The following is a 12,961-nucleotide window of genomic DNA, read 5'->3' as shown; positions in this document are numbered from 1 at the left end:
TTTTTTGTTTTGACTATGGCAGACCAACACGGCTACCTATCTGTAACTAAAACCAATAAATCCGTGTCGCCCTAATATGTTGCTTGGCAGGTTGTGGCAGGCAGCGCCGAGCTTCGCGTTCGCCGAGCCTCATTGCCAACCGGTGGCATAGCATGGGGGGTGCAGGGGGGGCCGGCCACACCGGGTGCAATATCTGGGGGTTAGGGTTATGGGCGCAAATCCACGGGTTAAGAGTAAAGGTACCTTGCCCTTACGGGCTAGTCGTGTCCGAGTCTAGGGTTGTGCGCCCATCTCACTTAAGAGGCCGGGGGCCAGCGCTGTCCGGAGACACTTCCGGGTCACGTGGCCAGCGTGACGAAGCTGCTCTGGCGAGCCGGCACCAGCACAGCACACAGAAATGCCGTTTACCTTCCCGCTAGAAAGCGGTACCTATTTATCTACTTGCACTTTTTAGGGGTGCTTTCGAACTGCTAGGTTGGCAGGAGCTGGGACCGAAAGACGGGAGCGCACCCCGCCGCGGGGATTCGAACCGCCGACCTTACGATCAGCAAGTCCTAGGCACTGAGGTTTTACCCACAGCGCCACCTGCGTCCTAGAATCCACGGGTTAGGGGGCGCAAATTACTTGCCTTGCCCCGGGTGCTGACAACCCACGCTACGCCACTGTTGCCAACGGGCCCTTGAAGGCCTCTCTGCTTCGTGGCCGTGTTCCCAGTGTGCAGCCTGGAGGCGAGCCAGTCCACCTGGAGTTAAAAGAGATTTAAGGCCCAGCGCAGCCGCGACGGGCGAAGGCTGCGAAGGAAGCCCAGCTCTCCTCTCTCTCCTCGGGGCTTCGGAGCTTCAGGCCGAAAAAAAGAAAAGGAAAAGAAAACCGCCCTCAGAGAAGGATCAGTCAGGTTCTAGGAATGGGCGCAAGTGCCAGTTCGCAAGTGGAAGCAGAGAAGAGCAGAACAGGGAACGGGGACGCGCTGATTTATGATATTGGAAAATATTTGCTTTAAAACATACATGGAAGAGTGGTGGCGGGCTGTGTGTTGTGTTTCCTATTATGTTATGTATTTTTGTGGTTCTGTGGAAAGCCACCCTATGATGCTGACATGATGGGCAGTATATATAAATGGAAATAAATAAATGAGTATTGATTACGGAGGCCTGTGATGAGTAATTTATTTAATTGTACATTTATTGCTCCATCCAGCAAGATGAGATAACACAGGAACAAGGACTGTGATGAGCGTTGTAAAGGCAAACAATACCAAGAATAGTTTTTGGTCTGTTGTTCTCAGGTATATTTTAAAAAGCAGTGGCTCCCTCATTTATTGTTAATATCCTACATAAAATTAGCCTTATTGAATTAACCGGCATCTTAAGGTTACAATTCTATGCACGTATACCTGGGAGTAAATACCGCTGTACTTAACGAAGACATCTGGATAAGCATATGTAATATTAGATGCAGGGCCAGCCCAATTCATTTTGGCACCTCAGGGAACCACAAAATGGCACCGTGCTCCCTGCCAGGGAAGAAGGGCTGAGTGAAGATCAGCTTCAGGAACGAGGGGGAAATAAAGATTGACTTTGGGATCTGCTGCACCTGTGGCTTCTGCTGTCTGAGGTGGTTGCCCCATTTGTATGCACCGGCCCTCGTTAGGTGGCACCATGTGCCTACATATTGCTATGGAAGCTGAATTATTTCCATTGAGTGCATTGTATCTGTGTGGCCGGACATTACCGGTAAGTAGAAATTCTTGTTTGGTAACATTTTTCTACAGCTTGGAAAAATCAACTTGTATAAATCAGCATAGTTCTGTGTAAACCTTGGCTTTACTTACTGGATATTTGGGCTGATATCTAGGTGTGACTGTACATTCAGATGCCTGGTGCTCAGCATTTGAAAAATATGAGTAATCATGAGAGCCAGGGATCATTGTCAATACAGTCAAATGAGGAAACTTTAAGGCCACAGGTGTACATTTGTGTTTTGTTGGGTCCTTCAGGTTCTCTATCTGTCACACACACACACACACACACACACACACACACACACACACACACACACTTACTGTACATATAAAAGGAACACATTAAGGAGATGGCTTTGTTAAAACTTCCTCCATAGTATGCTAATGGTCTACATGCAGTTAATTTTTCTATAGGAGAACATTCAAACACTATTCCCCTTCCAGCAGTCCAACCAAAGTGGTTCAGTCCAGGAAAAGCTTTAAATTTTATTGATCTATGAACTGGACTTAAACCTCCAGTTCCTTGGAGGTCTTTAAGCAGAGGTTGGATGGCCACCTGTCAGATATGATCTACTTGAGATTCCTGCATTGCAGGGGGTTGGGTTAGATTACCCCCTTTCAACGCTACGGTTCTATGATCTTGCTAAAGTAAATGTTGGAAGATCCATGGCTTGGTCATCTGAACTATTTTTCTTTGGTTAAAAGCAGATGTGGGGGTGATTTAGATTGGGGCTGCAGCAGTGGGGAGGGAGAGTTAATCTGAAGCTGCTGTGGAGCAAGGGTGGATAAATTGAGAGATAGCTCAGTAAGTAGAGGATGAGACTCTTATTTTTTTTAAATAAAATATTTATTAAAGGTTTTAAACATTACATCAACCAACACATAATACACCATCACCAACATAGAGAAAAAGGGGGAAAAAAGAATAGAGAATAAAAAAAACAAAGGAAAAGAAAAACAATAACAAGGGACTTCCTCACATCTCCCTTTCCTGCGTTCCCATTTATAAAGTTATATTCAGCAGTACTTCACCTTCTTTCAAGTCCTATTTTGTAATTTTCAGAAATTTATATCTCCAATTTTGATTTACTGTCAAATATTTTGATCTTTAATTTTAACCTACTATTTATCAAAATTTCAACCTTGTTCTTACAGTTCACCTATTTTCATGTATCTTTCCACTAATTTATTAATGCCAGATTATTTTCTATCCTGCATCATCTTAACATTCAAACAGATTACAATACTTTTGCAAATAGTCCTTGAACTTTTTCCAATCCTCTTCCACTGTCTCTTCTCCCAGGTCCTGGACTCTGCCAGTCATCTCTGCCAGTTCCATATAGTCTATCAGTTGCGTCTGCCATTCTTCCAGCGTGGGCAAGTCTTGAGTCTTCCAGTGTTTTGCGATGAGTATTCTTGCTGCTGTTGTTGCATAGAGGATGAGACTCTTAATCTCCTCCCTGGGCACCACCAACCCATGCTATGCCCCTGGCTATGTTTAACATTTTTTTTTTAAAATCTGTTATGAAAGAGCTAGTCATGGATCTCCTACGCTTCAACTAGTTTAGCCTAAATGGCCTATAAATTCAGTTTCATTGGGTGTTCCTGACTTATAGTGTTAGGAGAAAAACTCAACCAGGCTGATTAAAGAGAGCTGGCCCATGAACATGTTTTTAAAGGAGTAGTGCATCTGTTCCCTTGATTCCAAAGGATATATATAGCATCACTAACTAGACTGAAATAAAAAAAATGAACATTTTATATAGTAGTTTTAAAACTCCTGTTTAAAACTTAATTTTACAGTATTTATGTTTCAGTCTCAAGTATGCTGTGGTTCCGTTCGTGCCCCTGCTTTCATTTTCACTCCCATTCCCATGCCTTCTGCTCCCTCTGTTTTGCAGCCCTTTTAGCACCCTCATTTTCACCTTCACCCCATTTCTGCTCCACTCTCCCCCTTTCCTCGACTCTCCTTTGCACAGATCACCCCCATTTCCACACCTTCCTTTCTCTCCTATCTTGCAGCACCCCCTTTGCACACACACCCATGCTGATATGTTGCTGTGACTTTAAGAGAATAGAAAGTTATCTTGCTCAGATAGAGATGGTTAAGTTCAGCTGATGGATAATGCACCTATATGGGTGTTTGCTTAGAATCATAGAATCATAGAGTTGGAATAGACCACAAGGGCCATCGAGTCCAACCCCCTGCCAAGCAGGAAACACCATCAGAGCACTCCTGACATATGGTTGTCAAGCCTCTGCTTAGAGACCTCCAAAGAAAGAGACTCCACCACACTCCTTGGCAGCAAATTCCACTGTCAAACAGCTCTTACTGTCAGGAAGTTCTTCCTAATGTTTAGGTGGAATCTTCTTTCTTGTAGTTTGGATCCATTGCTCCGTGTCCGCTTCTCTGGAGCAGCAGAAAACAACCTTTCTCCCTCCTCTATGTGACATCCTTTTATATATTTGAACATGGCTATCATATCACCCCTTAACCTCCTCTTCTCCAGGCTAAACATGGCCAGCTCCCTTAGCCGTTCCTCATGAGGCATCGTTTCCAGACCTTTGACCATTTTGGTTGCCCTCCTCTGGACACGTTCCAGTTTGTCAGTGTCCTTCTTGAACTGTGGTGCCCAGAACTGGACACAGTACTCCAGGTGAGGTCTGACCAGAGTAGAATACAGTGGCACTACTGCTTGTTAGTAAAGTATTCATTCTAAATTACTACATTGAATCTGGCACTTCAGTACCAGAGGTGAAATACGTTGTGGGAAAGTACTATGGAATATGTGAGGCAACGCTCCCTAATGATGATAGGGTTGGCATACAGGGCTATTCCTGTAGGAAAGAACATCAGATGCCAGCTCCTTCGGGGCTAGTTTGTGTTTTGTTTTGATGATGTGGCTCTCATGGCAGTTGATAATGTGGTAAGCTGCCTTGAGAATTTTGGTAGAAAAACTGGATAGTTCTAAACAAACAAGTAAATGAAATGTGATTATTTTTGTATATGCAAGCTTCAAACTTCAGTTAACATTCTAATCTTTTGCTGGCGCCTGGTCCTTTAAGGGTGGGCCCACTTTTGGACTTGTGGGCATTCTCAGTCTCTGGTGAGAGGGAAGGAGCTAGCTGCTGTGCCTTAGGCAGAATGCAGGATGAGGGACAGGGAGTTGCATAAAAAGTCCCAGAATGAGGGAAGGAGCTGGGGAGGTCTAGTGGGACACAGGGAACAGACTGGATGGTAATGATATCTGTTTAACGATAAGCAGGTCAGATGAGTTGTTCAAGAGAGAGTTTTATTAAAGAACTATATGTAACACAGGACTAACCTCTTAAAATAGATGTGGGAGGTGCACTTAAAGGTATAGTCACAGTTACCCTTAAAGTGGACATATAAATAAGCTTCCTCTACAGAGATTGGGGAGCATTGTCTGTGCCTTTCCTCCTAAGCCCCACTGAGCATGGCCAGAGAGGGAATACCAGCAGCCTATGGGATGTGGGTGGCGCTGCGGGTAAGAGCCTCAGCGACTAGGGCTTGCCGATCGAAAGGTCGGCGGTTCGAATCCCCACGGCGGGGTGCGCTCCCGTTGCTCGGTCCCAGCGCCTGCCAACCTAGCAGTTCGAAAGCACCCCCGGGTGCAAGTAGATAAATAGGGACCGCTTTCTAGCGGGAAGGTAAACGCCGTTTCCGTGTGTGCTGCGCTGGCTCGCCAGAGCAGCGATGTCACGCTGGCCACGTGACCCGGAAGTGTCTCCGGACAGCGCTGGCCCCCGGCCTCTTGAGTGAGATGGGCGCACAACCCCAGAGTCGGACACGACTGGCCCGTACGGGCAGGGGTACCTTTGCCTTTACCTTTTATGTTTGTCTGCCCCCAACTCCCCTGCTCTGAGCCAAGGGAGACATAGGGTTAAGCCTACCTAGACTTTAAAAACAAGCTGAGAATCATATTCCTCACCTGGTTAAAATCCTAAATGGCAGCCTGAGATGGGAGTCTGAGGTTTAGTATGTGGCTTAGGAAATATTAGTGTCACATTTACTGTTGCTATTACTATTTTACATGTTCTGGCTCTCAGAGGCACACCCATAAATAGTTGTACCTGTTTTGTAATCACATATACATATCTACACGTTCCAAGTAGTATGACACCAGGGCCAAACAGGAAGAGGAATGTTTCTTTGTTATCACAGACTTTCAGAATTTCCATCTTCATGCTTAAAAGCTGTCAGTCATAGCAATACTCCAGGACTGAATCTTATCATAATGAAATTAGATACCATAATGGAATTGCCATAGTATTAAGTTCTTACTTAGTATAATACAGGATTACTCACTTTGTAGGTCCAGAACAAAAGACTGTTTATTTATTAACAGGTTAACACACAGCTGGATAGAAAAATGAAAGTAATTATAACAGCAAGCTAACAAGTCTTAACTCCAACCCATAATAACTGGAGACAGTGTTTAACTCTATTATAACCCATTTCTACACATGGCATTTCATTGCTCCAAGTGTAAACCCTTGGTGATATAAAAGGTTGTATCATAGATTATTTGACATCCATAGAAAATGTACACTTGCAAACACAAAACTGCCTGAGCTTGCTCACTCAGAATGGGATTAAGTTGCGAATGAAGCACCCATTACTTAGACAGGTGTTAAAAGACTTGTCCATTCTGTGAGCTGTCATTAATATGAAGTGACGGAGATAAGGAATGTATAGCATTTTATAAACTGAGACTAGTCTCGTGTTCTGTTGTACAGTAGCAGCAACAAAAGTATTTGAGGGTGCGACTCAGTTTTAGCACTAATACAAGAGAATTTTCTCTGTCAGGGGGAGTAAGCTATTTCATCTGTTCCACGACATAATCAGTAATCTGATCTGTTATTCTAAGTTTTGGGAAATGCCCTGGTAACATCTCATAAGAGGCATTGGGGCACTGCTGCATCCAGGTTTTTCAGCCCCCCCTGTCCGCAGTCACTACTACACATTCCATTACTGGTTCACTGTAGGCCCAGTATTCACCGCTGCACAGTAGGAAAGGGCACATCAAGGAGGAAGAGGAGCAGGGACAGAGAACCCTGTTGCAGTGTGTGTCTTGGCAGATGCCCAAGGAGCTAAACCTGTGGGGTGCCATTTTGTTGTTGCTATTCTTAAACAGTTGACAGTCCAGAAATCCTTGGGAATAACCCAGACACATACTAAGAGATACCAATCTACCTTCTGCCCTCCTCTGTCCTGTGGTCATATCCACCTAGCATAGGTTCAAATTAAAACAAAGGGATGTGCAATTGAGGGGGAGGTATTGAAAGACAGCTGGAGCGAAGGGGAAGAATTCTGTTTTGTTTGCCTGGCATAAAATGCTGCCTGGTTTTAACACGACATTTGCATTGAGGGAAATGATCTGCCTGTAAAAATTTGTTAGATGAGAAACAATGCTCATTCTGTCTAGAATATGCACTCCCCTCAAATGCAGAAAAGCAATGAGAAAAATATGCATGTACAGGAGATTCCCCGTTTATGTGTGGTTTCTGTTCTGGGGCTCTGTGCGCATATGCAAAATCACATAATGGGGAGCACCCTAGAATCCTAGTGGCTCACAAGGAGACGCACCCCGAAGCTTGAAGAGGAGCTCTTCAGGCTCCGGGAGAGTCTCTTTGCGAGCTGGAGGGACAGCAGGGCTTTGTGAAGCTGCTTAGCCTCCCCACCTAACAGCTGACGTTTCAGCTGGAAAAGCCCTGCTGCCCCTCTGGCTGGGGAGGGTGTCCTCATGAGCCAGGAGGACTCTCTGGGGTGCTCTCTATTTCCAGGATCTGCTTCCGGGATCTCGGCACCACGAGTGTGTGCGGTCTTGCACAAATAGAGCATGTGCAAATGGGCATGTGTAAGAATTCAGTTTGAAGGTGCAGGACACAGTGTGATTAAATGAAACTATGTAAGAGACATCAGGGCTTAGATCGAAACATTTTAAAAGTAGGGAATACTGGAAATAGACGTACATGGTGCTGAGCCAAAGAGTACTTGTCCCAAGCTTGGATCTTAGCATCCAGAAATTCTCCTTTCATTCCTGTTTTATTTATCCTTGCGACCAATAGGAGGTTTGTCATCTGTGTAGTTTGTAAACAACCCAGCTGCAGAAATACAGTTACAGGCATTGTATAGCATTTTAATGGATGTTATCATTGTCCTATAACTGGTTTTATTGTTATTTTAGTGTGAATACTGTGAACTGCCCTGGAAGCAAATAAATAAACAAATAAAATTTCATGTGCTCCACAATTTAAACCAGTGTGTAACATAATACTTTAAGAGAAAGCTATGTGAAACATAGCCTATTGAAAGGCTTGTGATTATGGGGCCAAAAGCAGCTGGATAGGGAAGGATTTCCACAACCTGAGCACTACTTCTAAACTGTCTCTCATGCCTGCTAACCAAATTGATCTTATGGACAGAGTCTACAAAAACAGCCAAGCAGATCTTTAATGTCTGGATGGGTTCACAATCTGACCTCAAGCTGTAGAAGGACAAAACTAGCACTCAGAATTCAACCTACATTGTGCTCGTGTAAATATTATATTTGAACAAAACCTTAATATAATTAGATTTCCTGTGGGTTGACTAGCTGATCTGGATATTTTTTTAGTTTTGTTATATAAGAAAATCAATAAATATGGTAAAGAATAAGCTTCCATTTTCCACCCATGTCTACCTAGAAGTAAGTCCTATTTAGTCCACTGCTACTTGCTTCCAAGTAAGTGCAGTTAAGGATTGCAGCCTTGGGGCATGCACACCCTGTGTGATAATGGGCATTCAGTGCTAGACGTAGGTGCCTTGTGCAGGTGCTGTAACACATCATCCTCATGTCCGTCTGAAGTGCCATTTTGCTGGAATGGCTGTAATCTCTTTTGTGCCAGGAATGCATTTCTCAAAGCATTTTCTCTGCATACACAGAGAGCTTTTCAGGTCCCTTCCTATTGGGGCAAACCCAGGGCCAGCCCATCCCTGAGGCAAGGTGAGGGGACTCAGTGGCGTAGCGTGGGGGGTGCAGGGGGGGCCGGCCGCACCGGGCGCAACATCTGGGGTTAGGGCAAATCCACAGGTTAGGGGGCGCAAATTACTTGCCTTGCCCCGGGTGCTGACAACCCACGCTACGCCACTGAGGGGACTGTCTCAGGCAACAGAATCCACTAGGGTAGCAGATCCCAGTGTCAATCTTTCTTTCCCCAGGGCTATGCCGCTCTCCCTCACCATGTTTAACTTACCTATGAATGAAATTGGCAAAACAGGAAGTAGTACAATAACTTAGTCACCTCTGGATGCCAATATATTATATCCTCTGTATATCAGTATATTAACATACCAGTTTCTAGCCTGGGAGACAGACAGAGGGAACACACCAGGGAACACTAGTTTTGACAACATGCCCGGCTTTACGGGTAGCAGCTGCTGCTTTAGACGGCCTTATCCTGCACAACTGCAAACTGCTATGCGCAAGAGCCCAAGGTCAAAAAAGACCCTTGTCCATTTCAAAGGCTACGCAGTTATGCAGCCTTAGTGTCTGTCAGAAGGAAACACCCAGATCTGCTGCCTGCCTAACTTAATTTAAGACCACACTCTCGGGCGCAACCTGTGCTAATTGCCTTTGTACTCTCCAGGGCGAGTAATGCTCCCTTTCGAGTCTGGATTATGCAAGCAAAGCGTGTCCTCTCCACCCCCCGCCCCGGTTTGCTTGGGCGCCTTCTGCTCGTGGGCGCGTCCCGGGGGCGCGCCACTTGCTGCCTCGGGCTCGGGAGATTCCTCGGGGCCGCCGCTGTTTGTATTTGTCCCGCGCAGTCACATGGAAACGCGCCTCCCCCCGCCGCTCGCCTGAACTTCCAGGCTGGGCCGGCGCGGGCAGGCTGCCGGGCGGGCGGGCGGGCATCGCGGCGCGGCGGCAGGAGGTGCGGCGAGGAGCCGCGAGGTAAGCAGCTTGGCAGCAATGGCGCTGGCCGGCGTAGCGCAGCTTAGTTTCCTGCGGCTCCAAGCTCCTTTTCGAAATCCCGGGGTCCCAGCCTGGCGCCTGCTCCGCTGACCAGTCTGGCTCGGTGCGCGCTTGCGGAGAAGGTAAGCCTCCCCGAGCGGACCAGGCGCCAGGCCCGTCTGCAGAGAGCCCCGAGCGGCTGTCAGGAGGCATTGACCCCCTCGCCTCGCTCCGATTTCGGCTCTCCGCTTCTGGCTGTGTTTTTCCGGGCTAGCCACTCGCCGCGCGCGTTTCTGTTGCACCTTCGCGGGCGAGTTGCGCTTTTGCACCAGCTCGTTCCACCTTGTTGTCGAAGGCCGAGCCGGTGCGTGCTCGGCCCGGGAAAGAAAATACCTGTTGGGCAGACGCATGCATATTGCATGGCTCTCCGCCCCCGCCTGCCCAGCGTCGGAGGCGTCGTCAAAGGCTTAAGGTGCCGCGGGACCAGAGCGGGCGCTGCGGGTCCCTGGCCGGGCTTTCGCGGGCTGCCGGCCAGCCTGAACTTTCCTCCTTCCCTTTCTCCGCCTCCCCTTTAGGCGCCTTGCTGGAGACAGAGGGCACCATGTGAGCAGGGAGGGCGGCGTGGGCGTCGAAGAAAGCGGCTCGGCGGAGTCCCTGGCCCTTTTCTTTCACTTGCAACCCCCTCCCTGTAGCCAAGAACCGGCGTCCCACCCAGCTCCGGCCCGAAGGAGGAGGCGCCCCCCATGGAGACGGCGCTGCAGCCGGGGAACTGCAAGCCCCCCAGCGGGTAAGGAGCCGGGCAGCCGCGAGCGGGACTCTTGGGTCGGGGGCGGCGGAGCAGCTGCCACTTGCGCCTGCTGCTCCGTCGGCTGCGCGCCGCGCGGAAGGTTTAGCACCGGCCAGGATTTAGCGCCGGCTTCTCCCAGCTGCTGCTGCTGCTGCTTTGCGCGCCCCAGGCGGCCACCTGGCGAGCGAGGCGCCGCGGACCCCGAGAGCGTCGTCGGGGGATTCGGTTGCGCCCGCCCCGTCGCTTCCCCCATTCAGCTGCCCGGAGCGCGGGGAGGAGCCGAGGCTGGCAGGGAGCAGGGCGGCCGGTTGGGAAAGACGAGCCGCGAAAGGGCAGGCTCCGGGGCGCGGCTGCTTGCCAAGAGGAGGCTCCGGCCGGAGGGGAGAGAGGCCGCTCTTCGAGGGGGAGGGAGGCTGCTCCCGAGGGAAAGAAAGCGGCGCTGGGAACGGCGGCTCCGCGGAAATGGGAGGGAGGCGGCAACAGTTTGATTCGCGAGGAGGCGGGCAGGAGGGCGAGGAGCATCCTCTGTGCCATCGCAACGGAGGGGGGGGGAGCAGCCTGGGGGAGGCATTCTGGGGGTCCCCCGCTGTGGCCGATGCGGGGGGGGCTGCAATTGCAAAGAGAGGAGAAAGTCTACGGTGGGATGTGGGCAATTAGCTGCTCAACACCATTAAGACTCCTAAAGGTATTTTAAATGGCGCAATAAATGTATAGCAGTGGCTTTGGAAACCTGGGTTGTTTTCACATGAAACTGGGCAGGCGAGTTGGGATAATAGCAGAGCTGGCTATATATACCATTAGGCAGAGTGAGGTGGTTGCCTCAGACAGCTGGTTCTGCATGTCATGGAAGGGGCAGCAATTGGTTAATGATTTTAATTAATCATTAGGGTGTTTTTATGTGCAAGGAGCAGGGGAAGTGTTTTTCTGGATTTCCTCCCTCTGGTGCTAGAAGTGGCTGGATTTGGCTACTTATGTACCTTGATTTGGGGTATGAGATCAAACCAAGGCTCTAGATCAGGGGTTAGCAAACTTTTTCAGCAGGGGGCCAGTCCACTGTCCCTCAGGCCTTGTGGGGGGCCGGACTATATTTAGGGGGGGAATGAATTCCTATGCCCCACAAATAACCCAGAAGTGCATTTTAAATAAAAGCACACATTCTGCTCATGTAAAAGCACGCTGATTCCCAGACCGTCCACGGGCCCAATTTAGAAGGAGATTGGGCTGGATCCGGCCCCGGGCCTTAGTTTGCCTGCCCATGCTCTAGATAACTGGGTGAGAATACATTGTTTGCATATCTGTGGGCCTTAAAGGCTCAGGTTCAAATATTCCCACAGTTTGGTTTGCAGCATTATAGGAAAAGTCAGAAGGGGAAAATGTGGTTTGGGTAAGGGTTTGTGAGGTGGATATGAGGTAAAGAAGCCATAGATCCAATTCCTGTCAAATCTCATATATTCAGAAGAGAAACATGATTTCATAAAGTGGATATTCATCAAGTTGGTGCTTGTTCAGACTAATTAATTGGGAGGAAAGTTGTGTGGCCCTCACCTTTTCTGAATCTCTCCACCTTTGCAAAGAAACAGTGGGCACTTAAACCTTGCAGTTTTGTTCATTCTTAGAATTTAAGTGCCTTCCCTTGATTCAGAAGGGGTCGCTGCTTCACAATTGCTAGTGTGGGTTCATACCAAAGAAATGGTACTCAGAAGTAAATCCATGGGGATTACTCCTGGTACAGGAGTGGAGCCTGAATGGGTTAATCTTAAATGTGTCACACAGGAGTGTTAGCAAGGGACGCCATAAATTTTCAGACCAATGGGGAAAGATTATTCCCCTTTCCTGGCTTATTAACTTGTACGTCTTTTTTCCAGAATATGGAGTGGGGTGGAGGGATATTAAATTGACTAGGACCTGGGAAACCAATGTTAAAATCAACCATGAAACTCACTTGGGCCAGTCCTTGTCTCTCGGCCTATCCTACCTCACAGGGTGGTTATGAGGGTAACATTGGGGAAAAGGAACTAATGAATGCCACCTTGAACTCCTTGAAGGAATGGTGGAGTGGATATGAACATTATACCAATGAATGAGGAATAATAAAAATAAGCCTGCTCCCAGTTTTTAATTGGGGGAGGGGGAAGGATTGGACTCATAAGCAAGCTTAACCCAAAAATCAAAGAAAAAAGAATCTTTGTGAGACAGCCAAGACATTCTGGCCTACAAACACTGGACTTTACATATAGGACCTTGGCAAATCCTGTGTGTGGCTGTCTTTTAAGACCAGCTTGCTTGGGTGGGCTGTGCAGGCAGTTTACAATTTTTGATCCCAAAATACATTGAGTTCTCACCTGAATCATCCTCTGCATCACCCTACTATTGTAAAAGTGTCGAAGTGTTTTTATCCCCACAACAACCCTGTAAAGTAGATTATAGTGCAATTTTAGCAAAATAACAGTAGTAGTAGTACCTTAAAATAAGCAC

At 47.9% G+C, this 12,961-nt stretch overlaps 1 protein-coding gene across 2 annotated transcripts in view; it reads left to right on the top strand.

Annotated features, from left to right (window-relative positions):
* Positions 1 to 9,625: 9,625 nt before the first annotated feature.
* The window catches only part of COBL (cordon-bleu WH2 repeat protein), a 73,216-nt gene continuing 69,880 nt past the window's right edge, over positions 9,626 to 12,961 (top strand). The window contains exons 1-2 of one of the 2 annotated variants that reach the window (XM_077917628.1): positions 9,626 to 9,699; positions 10,275 to 10,486. In XM_077917628.1, coding sequence (XP_077773754.1) covers positions 10,443 to 10,486 — 44 coding nt within the window. In that variant the 5' untranslated portion in view covers positions 9,626 to 9,699; positions 10,275 to 10,442. Of the gene's footprint in view, positions 9,843 to 10,274; positions 10,487 to 12,961 lie in introns of both variants that reach the window. The other variant, XM_028701807.2, reaches the window with a different exon arrangement.

Source organism: Podarcis muralis, chromosome 13 (assembly GCF_964188315.1).
Source record: "Podarcis muralis chromosome 13, rPodMur119.hap1.1, whole genome shotgun sequence".
Taxonomy (NCBI): Eukaryota; Metazoa; Chordata; class Lepidosauria; order Squamata; family Lacertidae; genus Podarcis; species Podarcis muralis.
The sequence above is the reverse complement of the archived record's forward strand: the minus strand, read 5'-3'. Positions and strand labels throughout refer to the sequence as shown.